The sequence below is a fragment of the Eulemur rufifrons genome, chromosome 6 (assembly GCF_041146395.1).
Source record: "Eulemur rufifrons isolate Redbay chromosome 6, OSU_ERuf_1, whole genome shotgun sequence".
NCBI lineage: Eukaryota > Metazoa > Chordata > Mammalia > Primates > Lemuridae > Eulemur > Eulemur rufifrons.
Window position 1 is genome coordinate 64,101,873 of NC_090988.1, and position 12,278 is coordinate 64,114,150.

Consider the following 12,278-nt stretch of genomic DNA (forward strand, 5'->3'; position numbering starts at 1 on the left):
CCTCCTTGAAGCCTCCTCTAACTCGCCCACATGGACTCAGATGTTCCTTCCTCTGGGGTCCCAGAATTCATTGTCAATACCTCCATAACACCCATCACGTGTTATGAGAAATTTCTGTTGATATATTTTTTTCTCCCAGCTATTGGACTATGTGCTCCTAGAGGGCAGAGGCCTTGTCTTTTTTCTCTATGTCTTCAGGGATGTAGCACTGGGCTGGCACAGAACAAGTACTCAGTAAACAAAAGGATGAGGGGAGGTTGGCATATTATGCAAAGTAACTCGTGGGAACTTTGGAGGAGGGACCAAAGCAGGAATGCGCAAACTATGAATTGAAGACAAATGAAACCTTTTTCATTCATTCAACAAGTATTTATTGAGCATTTACTATGTATAAAGAGGTATGCTTGGTGCTAAAGACACAGTAGAGCTCAAGACAGAATTGATCTCTGGGATTACAGGTTATTAGGGGAGATAGGCATTTAATAAATAATGTCACAAACACATACTTAATTAAAATTGGGTGAGAGGCATTCAAGAAAAGAGGTATTAAGTGGTATTGTGTGAAGGTGAGGGGACGGGGAGATTCCTGCAGAGCACTTTATCTTGAGTGTAGTGGGCTATTAGAAGACTTGGTTCATTATAAGGATTTACCCAAATCTACCTGTAATCTGAACTTGTGAGGATTACCCTAAAAACAGCTATCTCCATTGCTGTCCTCTGAGTGGTCCTTCATTGGCACCTACTAGAGTTTTTCTTTGGAGGTTCAATCATTGTTCCTGAGGACCAACTCTTTGAAGCACTTTGTTAATCAGCCTGCTGGGCACCATGATTTTTTATCAACATAATCATCATTTTCATCATCTTCTTCATCCCCACCATCACCATCACCACCACTATCATCATCACCATCACCACCATCACTATCATCATCATCCTTTACAATTCTTAAACCCTTACACGTGCCAGACACTGTGATAAATATTTATTTAGTCCACTCTACGTTCCTAGAAGAAAGGCAACATCATCAACCTCTTTTAAAAGCTGAGGAAACAGAGAGGTTAAGTAACTTGCCAAAGGTCACATAATTAATAAGAGGTAGCTCTGGGATTCTAATCCTAAATCTTTGCTCTTAACCAGTTCCCTGTATGTCCTCACAGGATGGCTCTGAATGGCCTTCCTTTTTTTTTTTTATCCTTCATAAGCATTTTTCTTGAATTTCTTGGGTCTCTTAATGGCCTCTCTTGGGAGGCAGTTGGGAGGAGTCATTAGAGAAAAGATTTTATTATTTACTGCCAAATAGTCATCTTGGGTCATTACTGGGATTCAAAACATGCTGCACATTTGTGCTTTTTAGGAGGAAGTCATATAATGGAGTTCTCTGGAGGAATAGTCGCCTCTTTTCCTTCAAATTACACTGTGTAACAACATCATCACTAGTGATAATTATGGGTTGAAACCCCACACTGAGTTAAGCCTCCAGAGCCTCCATCTTGTGTGTTGTCTCTAATAAGGGAGTAAAACGTTAGTTTTCTAGAACCTACAGGAATGCAGCATTCTGAGAAGCTGAGTTTATGATTAGCCCCTTAAGTTACATGGTACAGATGTGCAAAAAGATGGATATTTATCATTCAGAAACATTGCTTGGCCAGGCATGGTGGCTCATACTTGTAATCCTAGCATTTTGGGAGGCTGAGGCCAGAGGATCACTTAAGGTCAGGAGTTCAAGACCAGCCTGAGCAAGAGTCAGACTCCATCTCTACAAAGAAAAAAAAATTGAAAAATTAGCCGGTGTGGTGGTGCGTGCCTATAGTCCCAGCTACTTGGAAGGCTGAGGCGGGAGAATTGTTTGAGCCCAGGAGTTTGAGGTTGCAGTGAGCTATGATCATGCTACTGCACGCTAGCTGAGGTGACAGAGTGAGATCTTGTCTCAAAACAAAACAAAACAAAACTCAGAAACATTGCTCAGTAATCTTCTTATCAAAATATAACTCACATATGGAAAAGTTCACAAATCATATAGCCTAGTGAATTGTCACATGTTAAATATACCCATGTAACGAGAACTCAGATCAAGAAATAGAACATCCAGAGGCTGGGAAGGGGTAAGGAGGGGGGACGAAAAGAAGTTGATGAATGGGTACAAAGGTATAGTTTGACAGAAGAAATAAGACCTGGTACTTGATAGATCAGTAGGGTGACTATGGTTACAATAATCAATTGTACATTTCAAAATAGCTATAATATAATAATTGGAATGTTTCTAGCATAAAGAAAAGGCAAACATTTAAGATGATGATGTTCCATATACAGTGATTTGATCTTTACAAATTATATGAATGTATTATCACATATACCCCAAAACTATGTACATCTATTATGCATCAATTAAAAAATTGCTTAAGCAAAAAAAAAAAAAGAAAGAAAGAAAGAAATAGAACACAATGAACATTCCAATAACATCCCTTGTGCCCCCTCCAAATTGGACTCTCTCCCTTTCTTACACCTGTGACTACTGTCGTGACCCCTAGCACCATAGATTAATTTGTCTCTTTTTGAACTTTATGTAAATATATATAAATGTAACTATACCATTTGTATTCTTTTGTGCCAGACTTCTTTCACTTGGAATTATGTTTGTGGGATTTTCCATGTCGTGTGTGGCAGTATTTGTTCATTCTCCTTACTGCAAGGCATTCAGTTATATGAAGATGCCACAAGCTAGATGTCCATTCTACTGCTGACGGACATTCGAGTGTTTCCAGTTTGGGGCTGCCACAAATGTTACCATGAACATTCGTTTAGATGTCTTTTGGTGCACATATGTGTGCATTTCCGTTGATGTAGGGTGGTATTTTTGGTCATAAGGTATGTATACGTTCAGCTTCAGTAAAAACTACAAAGAATTTTCCAGCAAAAATTGCTAACTTCACTCCCATCCACAGTGTGTGAAAGTTCCAGTTCACAACATTCGATATTGTTAATTCTTTTACATTTAGTCAATCTGATAGATATGCAGTATTATTTTGTTGTAGGTTTAATTTTTATTTCCCGTTAACTAATGAGGTTGAGAGCTTTTTCATATGTTTGTTGGCCATGGGGCACCTTTTTTTGTGAAGTGTTAGTTCATGCCTTTTGCCTATTTTTTTCTATTGGGTTATCTGTCTTTTTTTATTGATCTGAAAGAATTCTTTATAAATTTTGAATAAAAGTCAATTTCTGTTTATATGGTTGCAAATATCTTCTTCCATACTGTGACAGGCTTTTTCACTCTTAATGGTGTCTTTTGATGAGCAAAAGTTTGATATCACCCAGTTGATACATCTTCTCCTTTATTGTCAGTGCTTTTTTTATGTCCTGTGTAAGAAATCTTTCCTACTCCAAGGCCATTCACATTTTATCCTATGCTACTTTCAAAAACTTTTTATTTTACTTTCCACATTTAGCTCTACCATCTATGTGGAACTTATTTTGTGTGTGATGTGCAGTAGGGACCAAGATGTACCTTTTTCCACATGGCTATCCTGTGTCTTAGCACCATTTATTGAAAAGATCATCTTTTCCCCACTGCTCTGCAGAACATCCTTTATCGTAAATCAAGTTTCTATATATTTGTGGAACTTTTCTGAACCCTAAACTTTTCAACTGGCCCATTTTTCTTTCCTTGCGATGGTTCATTGGCTGAATTTCTGTAGCCACGTAAGTCTTAGGTCTCTGGTAGGGTAAGCACTCCAGTTTCGGACTATTCTCTCAAGATGGTCTGGAATATTCCTGGCCATTTGCATTTCCCTATAAGTTTTAGAACCAGCTTGTCAATATCACAGAAAGCATGCTGGGATTTTAATTTAGGTTGCACTAAATCTATAGATCAATTTAAGGAGAATTGACATCTTTAATAATACTGAATCTACCAGTCCATGAACTAGTAAGTAAAGTTTGAGTAAGTTTAATTGCACATTGGCTCTGTGCTGATCACTGTGCTGAGTTCAGATGTGGTTCTTGCCCTTAATGACTTATAAATGTGTAAACAAACACATAAACACAAAATATAATGTAATGTGACAATCTCATCATTGATAATAATAAGAGTTAAGACTATATACCAAGGCATGATTTTAAGGACCTTACATGTATTACTTCATTTATACCTCACATTGATGTTTTCAGGTAAGTGCTGTTACTATGGCCATTATGTAGATTTTTTTTTAATCTCAATAGAGTCCAAGAAAAAAAGCACCCAGGTCTTTATGGGGAAGTCAGAGGAAACATACATAAAAGGTGGAAATTTAGCTGATTTCTGAAGAAGTTTGCCAGGAATGGAGGAGGTCGAGCATTCCAGGCATACATATGAGTAGCATGTGAAAAATACTGTAGGGTGAATTAATAGGGCTTTTCAGGAAAGTGCCATTGGGTGAATCCCAGGGCTGAAAGGTAGTGCAGACGGGGAATAGCAATGTGGCTGGTGAGGCTGGAGAGGCAGAGTCCGAGGGCCCTTTGGTCTGTGGAGTTTGAGCCTTATCATGATGGCAATGGCTGTGGAGTAGGATTGTCTTAGGCTGGGTTCCCCAGAAGCTGATTGTATTCATTTCCTAGGGCTGCTGTACATATTATTAATACTACAAGTTGGTGGTTTAAAATAATAGAAATGTGTTCTCTCATAGTTTTGTAGGCTAGAAGTCTGAATCCAGCATGGTGTTTCCTTCTGGAAGGCTCTGAGGGAGAGTCTATTCTGTGCTTCTCTCCCTGCTTCTGGTGGTTGCCAACAATCCTTAGCGTTCCTTGGCTTGTACACATATCACTCCAGTCCTTGCCCCTGAGATCACATGATGCTCTTCCCCGTATGTCTCTGTGTCTTCTCTTCTAAGGACACCAGTCATACTGCATTTAGAGTCCACCTTAATTCAGTATGGCCTCATCTGAACTAATAGCATCTGTGAAGACCCTATTTTCAAAGAAGCTCACATTCCCAAGCACCAGAGCTTAGAACTTCAACATATCTTTTGAGGGGCACATTTTAACCCATAACACAAAGCCTCAGATGAGGATTTCGATGCAAGTGATTTTTTAAGGAAGTATTCCTAGGGGAAACCAGTAAGGGAGTGGGGGAAGCAGGACAGGGATGAGGAGGAAGCCCTGCCAGCCTGTGATCCCAGGTAAGTTTCAGACTGATCTTGTAGGGCTATTTTGGAGTGTAACGTGCCCCTAGGAGTGGTCCTCACCTAATACCAGGGAACTGGACGTTTCATATTAGGCTGAATAGGCTCCAGTAACCCAAGGACAGTCCTCCAGAAAAAAGCCACAGGTGCTGGCCATTGGAGGCCAAGAGACATCGGTGCCAGGGTCACATTAAAATGGTAAAAAGGTGTTTGAGGAAATCTGGGTGAAGTGTCCTTACTCTTTTCTGTTTTGTCCTCTGCTCCCCTTCCCTCAGAATTGTGTATAATGGCCAGCCCCACCCTAGAGACCCTTAGGCTGCCTTGGGCTGTTTGTCTGCCTGACTCTCAGAGATCCCAGCTCTGTCTCTTGATATCATAAGCACCATTTTTGCTTGACACCGTTGAGTACCACACTTTTCTTACTCTTTACTTTATTGTTTTTTTTTTCCCCCATTCTTTCTTCCTTACTTTCTATCTGATCTTTTATAGACATCAGTTAGCCAATCAGAATGGTCCTTTACTTTTGTGGGATGAAGTGGCCAGTCACAGCATGACACTTGCAGTCTTTATGTCTTAAAGCTCTTTTCTGTGATACCACCGTGTTCGTGGCTCAGGGACTGCTGCTATGTTATCCAAGATGGTGGCTTTATTTTTTGGAATTTTAGGGTGCTTCATTATCAGGACTAGAACTAGTTTTAGGGTTTGGAAGACTAAATGCCCCTCCCCAACAGGAGGTTGTTTACCACAATCACATACATATTACATGTTAAATGAATTGATTTTTAAAGTTTGAAAATTAATGATTTGTCAATACTTGTGTAAGATCCATATATATTATTCGGTATGTGAAGCCATGGATAGAGTGTTAAACTGGGGAGAGGGGGCCTTCAGTTCTGGCCCTAAGTCAGCCTCTGGATGGTCTTATGACCCTGGGTTTGTCTGTCAGCCTCCCTGTGTCTTGCTTTCCTGTCTGTGAAATTGGAGAGCTGGATTATAAAATACTTGAGATCCTTGAAGTTCTATAGTCTATAATTCCATATCTAAAGTCCAGAATCTTAGAATCTTAGCACTTTAATGCAGGCAGTTAATATCTCACTGTGCCTAATTTATAAATTAAACTTTATCATATGTGTGCATAGGAAAAACATAGTATATATAGGGTTGGTATTGTCCGTGGTTTCAGGCATACGTTGGGGTTCTTGGAATGTATTCCCTGCCGATAAGGGGGAACTACTGTATACTATGTCTGTCCATGCCTTCCCCTGGCAAAACTTGGGCATAAGCTGACCTAACTGCAAGGGAGGCTGGAAAATGTGGTCTAGCTGAGTTTCCACAAGAAAAAATGAAACGTGTTGGAGAACACACACCAGTCTCTGCCACAAAGACCATCCTACAGGAGTTTGTGCTGTGAAGAGCTAGATTTTTCTTGGGCCACTCTAATGGACATGTAATATTAGATAATTATCAAGATTCGGGTTTCCAACCAGAGACTATCTTTATCCAACTGGCATCCCTGGTTGGTTCAAGAATTCCCAAGCTAGAGAGCAGCTCAGGCATTTAGCACGTTCTTAAACCTAAGAAGGAGCCGAGAGTGAAGAGGGAATAGTTCTCTGCTCAATGGTTGAGGCTTTCCCACTGTCTACTGCCCATCTGACACACAGGTCTGGGATATTGATGGCAACTCAGGTCCATCCCATTTGACAAATGGAAGGCAGGTTGATTCCTATGCTTAAAACCTGCTTTCTTCTCTCTCCACAGTAACACTTTCAGCTGCTCCTCCCTCCTACTTCAGAGGATTCACATTAATTGCCCTCAAAGAGAACAGAGAAGGTGATAAGGAAGAAGACCATGCTGGGACCTTCCAGGTAAGACCCCACTTGGACTTATCCCATAGCCCTCTGTGGCCTGTTGACAGGTGGAAACCAGACAGGTGCAAGCATCTCTGGTGGCGTCCCATGCGGTTCCCTTGACTGTTGGCCAGGTGGGACAAGCCTAGCTGAAAGACCCATAATGGAGTGGGCTGCAATGCTGCAAGCCTATCTGAGCAAGGCTGGCCACCAGGCAGGGCTTGCTCCACCCCAGCAGATCACGGTGTTCTCTGAGCCACAGTACCCTTTGGCAGCATGCAGTCCTGCATGGGGAGAGCCCTGGGAGCCCTGGCTCAGCCCAGCTGTGTTCCCTGCACAAGCATTTCGTGATCGGTAACTCTCAAGTATAAACGGAACAAGAGCTCAGGACCGCCAGACTGGAGGGAGTTCAAAGCACAGGAGAAGGACTATTAAGGGAATGTAGAGATTGATTTATGAGGGAAGATTAAAAGAATTAAACATGCTTTGCTTGGCTAAATGAACGGGGCCAAGTTTAAGAGGTGGTAATGGTCTTTAAATGTCAGTCCTTGCAGAGCAACCTGCTCAAGGGGAGGCTTCATTTGACTTGGTACAAAAGGGCAGAGTAAGACGAAAGTGGGTCAAGAAAAGAAAGGGAATCTCGAAGGCAAAGGGCCCTGACAGTGAGTCATATTTCACTGTGGAATATTATTCCAAGGGAAGTGGTAAGGAACATCGTCCTCTTTTCAGAGGTTTAAAAAAGGGCCGGCAAGTTGTCAGAACACGTCCCAAAAGGGATCCTAGGAGGAGGCTTGGCCAAATTTGCTGTAACTGTTTCTCATCTCGGATTTTCATTGTTCTGAAATTCAGTTTTAGCTGGCATTTGCAAACTAAGAGGGGAAAAAAAACTCAGGAAGAATACTTAACACTCACGGCTGGCTGACGGGCACTCTGGTACAATTTATGGGTTCCACAGAGGACCCTGCCCCCAAATACCTTCCCCATTGAAAGCCATCTTCTAATCCCTTGTGGCCAAGTTGTAATTTTGAATCCTGTGATTAAAAAATTTTTTTTCTGTTGTCTGGGATTCTAGGCTTTTGGCATAGTGAGACTTAATTCCATGTTCATTGTAATGTCCTTCTATGGCAAGGAACCTCCTGGCATGCACCTGAAAGAGTGATCCAATAATAATCCTAACAACAGCCAATATTTGTCAGGTGCTTACAATGTGCCAGGCACCATGCTAAGTGCTTTATTCTACCTTAGTTTATCGTCTCTTAGTTTAGTTAGCTTACTTTATTTTTGTTTAATGCTCAAAACAACCCTAGTGCATAGGAACGATTATTCCCATTTTTAGACTTAGAGTCAGGCCTAATGGGGATATGGCTTCTTTTTTTAGTGCTTGTTTTAATTCATTTTGTGCTGCTAACACAGAATACCTCAGACTAGGTAATTTATAAACAATAGAAGCGTATTGGGCTCATGGTTCCGGAGGCTGGGAAGTCCAGCATTAAGGCTCCGCATCTGGGAGGGGACTTCTTGCTGCATCATCCCATGGTGGGAGGCAGAAGGGCAAGAAGGTGAGAGCAAGAGAGCAAGAGGGGGCTGAACTCGCTTTTATATCAAATCCACTCCCGTGATCATGATGTTAATTCATTCTCAAGGGCAGAGCCCTCATGACCTAATCACCTCTTATTAGGCCCCACTTCCCAACACCGTTGCATTGGGGATTAAGTTTCCAACACTTGAACTTTGGGGGACACATTCAAACCGTAGCAGCACTGTGCTGGTTTAATTCAACAAACTGATAGTCCTCTCCAACTCACTGTGGTTTCTGCTCAGCTTAGCTCTTGCCCTTGCAGCTGATCAGTGAATACGGGGCCCTGCTCACAGGGGGGCGGCGAGTAAATATTTGCTGAATTAGTGAATGACCAAATGACTCTTTCTGCTAGTGTCCATAACTCAGTCCTGTTTGGGATGTTTCGGAACTCCTAACTCTCTGTGCATTCTTCCTTCTTCCTTCTCTCCGCGCTCCCGACATCCTTTCTTGCTACACAGCAGTGGTTCTCAGAGTGTGGTCTCTGGGCCAGCAGCATCAGTGCCACCTGGAAACCTAGAAATGCAAAATCTCAAGCCTGCCCAGACTTACTGAATCAGAAACTCCGAGGGTGGGGGCCCCCACAACCTGTGTTTTCACAAGCGTGCAGGGTGGGTCTGATGCATGCTCAGGTTGGAGAACCACTGTCCCAATGAGACACAGACCAGCCCATCTAACGCAAGGTCCTCCATCACCACGTCAGCACATCCGTCTGTTCCCAGCTATCCTCTCATTGGTTCCCCCAGCCCTAGAGGGATCAAAGTGGGGTAGAAATGCGGAAATGCCTAGCATACAATCATTATTAGACAGTTAATACTTAACATTGTGCTGTGTGCCAGATACTGTTCTGAGTAGTTTGCGTTTACTGATTTAATCCTCAGAGCAACACGATGAGGTAAGCGTTATTATCCTGTTTTTCACAGATGAGGAACTTGTGGCATGGAACAATTAAGTAACTTTCCTAAGACTGCCCAGCTGTAAGTGATAAAGCTGGGATTCAAACCCAGGCAGTCTGGCTGCAGGTCCCTGCTGTGACCATTGTGTACACTGCATCTCAATGTGTACATGTTAAGTGAAAAAATGAGGGCCCACTGTGACTTTTCAATGATAGCAGTCTCTGTGCCAGGTGTTTTATGTGCATTATTCTACTTAATTCTTGTAGCGACCTTGGGAGGTCAGTATTGTTATCCCCATTTTTCAGATGATGAAACTGAGTCTCCAAGAGGTTAAGTAAATTCACATCTCAAGGGTCCAAATGCTGTGCCAGTTTTTTTCTCAAACTTCATCTCCTTACCCCTGCCTTGTCCTGCCCTTGTGCCATGAAAATGCACACTGTTCTGGGGTTCCCATGGTTTCAGAGGTCAGAGGGGAAGGAATCCTAGTCCATGGCCCTCAGCTTACCTCTCTTGCTCCTAAGAGATGCAGCCCCCATGCCTGTCCCCTCCAGCTCTAGCATGAAAGTGTTTTCTCTCTGTAGCAAACCTGTCATCTTTGGATAGTTCGTGTGTTCAGCAGCATATGGTGAGTGCCCCCTAGGTGCCAGGCATGGAGTTAGGCATTAGGGACACAGTAGTGAGAAAAACAGAGATGAAGCTGTCATCCATCATCTCTCAAATTGACCTCTGTTGCTGACAGGTGTGGCAGAAAGTCAACAAGTCATCCGTTGGAACATAAGCAGACAATCAGAAATGACGAATACCATTGTCATTTTAAAAAACGTAGTGATTAACAAGTAGATACAGCTTTGTGTAACACCTTCACTCCAAATATGACAATTTTGAGGACTTAACAACAACCACAAAATTCGAATGTTCTTTTTTATTGATCCATAATATTTCACATATTTATGGGGTACATGTGATATTTTGTTATGTGTATAGACTGTGTAATGACCAAATCAGGGTATTTATGGCATCCATCAGTTTGAGTATTTATCATTTCCGTGTGTTGGGAACAATTCAAGTCCTCTCTTCTAGCTCCTTTGAAATATACAATACATTGTTGTTAACTATAGTCATTCAATATTCTTTACATTTTGTTAACGATTACATTTCTGGCTCTAAAGTAACTTTGAGGGTTATTTTGCTTCTAAATGAGTGCGCCCTTACAAGCAGAACACAGACTCACCAAGTGCAAACAATGAAAGCAAACTTTAATGCTGACTTCAGACCTCTTTAGACTTAGTGGGGAGGGCAGGGGGCTTCCTGGTACAGGGAAGAGTGAGGTTATAGCTCCTGCCACTCCCAAGACAGTCCAAGGAGAAGTGAGTGAGGCCACCAGCTCTGGCTCCATCTGCAGGTTCCAGCATAGCAGCATTGGCACACTGGGGTATCTGTCTCTGGCTGCCAGAGAGGGGAGAGACATAGAATCACTCTTTGTCGAGCTAACTGGGTTAATTCAAAGCATAATAGCAAGAAATTCAGGGGCTGGACTGCCTGTGTATGAAGAGTAAATCACCAATTCTTAAAACTTGTATTACTAGCTGGGCATGGTGGCGTGCACCTGTAGATATTTATTTCCTTAGATATTGGGGTGGCCTCATCTGTTTACTGTAGGAAAATACTGTTGTTCCCTACATGTGACATAGAGTAAAGAGACCTGTATATAAGGAACTATATTGCAGTATGTGTGCAAATAAGAAAACAATCATTTACAGGAAAGGAGGAGTGAGTGCTGATTTGGGAGGACAGAAAGGACATTGACAGAAATGATACCTTTTGAGCTATCTCTTAGGGTGGGTTGAAGTTTGCAACTGGACAAAGAATGCAGAGGAAGAGTTTGCACAGAGACTATTCTATTCTTTCCTCACATCTCTATTTTAAAACGAGCCACATTTTAACGTTTCGTTGCATCTTCTTTGACAAATACATAGAGCCTCACGAGGGCCCAGTATATGTTTTCTTAAATAAATAAATGAAGCAGGGGATAAATGACATGCTGTGCCTGCCCCTTCCTTTGAGGAACTCACTTGGTGTGAAATGCCTCTGCAGAGCTGTGATGCTAAAAGAACAGTCAAAAGAATACATTTTAATATAGAAGTGATGTTAATATCTCTTGCTTGACACTTAGTTTTCCTGCTTAAAATCGCCATGTGAAAATTGTTTGTAAGAAAAGCAAGAGGCAGAGTGCACTGTGAGTGCTGGGATGGATGTTGGGTCCGCAGGCTTCCATGGCCCTGGGCTCTGGTGCCTGCTACCAGCAGAGACAAAACGTCATTTTCCTCCTAGCAAACCCTGAGTCTGGGAACCGGATGCCTTGTTGAGACTGAAGCATCTCTCCTCTTAACAGAGCACACCTGTGTTTTGTGTTAGACAATACAGAAAAGGATAAAAACAGGGCATGATAAAGAAATAAAAATATGTTATCTTATAATCTAGAGATAATCACTATTAACACTTAGGTGTATTTCCTTCCAGATTATATATTATATATAAAAACAATTTTATATATACGAGTATATATATAAAATTATATATGTAACATTTGAACAAAATAATGGAACTATACTATACAGAGAGTCTTATATGCTGTTATATCTTTCATGAACATTATGATATGAGTATATTTCAATGCAATTAAATATTATTCCACATGATTTTTAATCACTTTATAATACTCCGTCATACTGTTGAATTATAATATAGTCAACCATTCTTCTGTTATTGGGCAAGATAGATGGAAACTGCTTTACCAGGCTCATCA

At 41.6% G+C, this 12,278-nt stretch overlaps 1 protein-coding gene across 1 annotated transcript in view; it reads left to right on the plus strand.

Annotated features, from left to right (window-relative positions):
* Positions 1-12,278, plus strand: part of SPON1 (spondin 1) — a 233,774-nt gene that overhangs the window by 12,849 nt on the left and 208,647 nt on the right. The window contains exon 2 of the mRNA XM_069469615.1: positions 6,912-7,018. Within this exon, the coding sequence (XP_069325716.1) occupies positions 6,912-7,018 (107 nt within the window). The remainder of the gene's footprint in view (positions 1-6,911; positions 7,019-12,278) is intronic.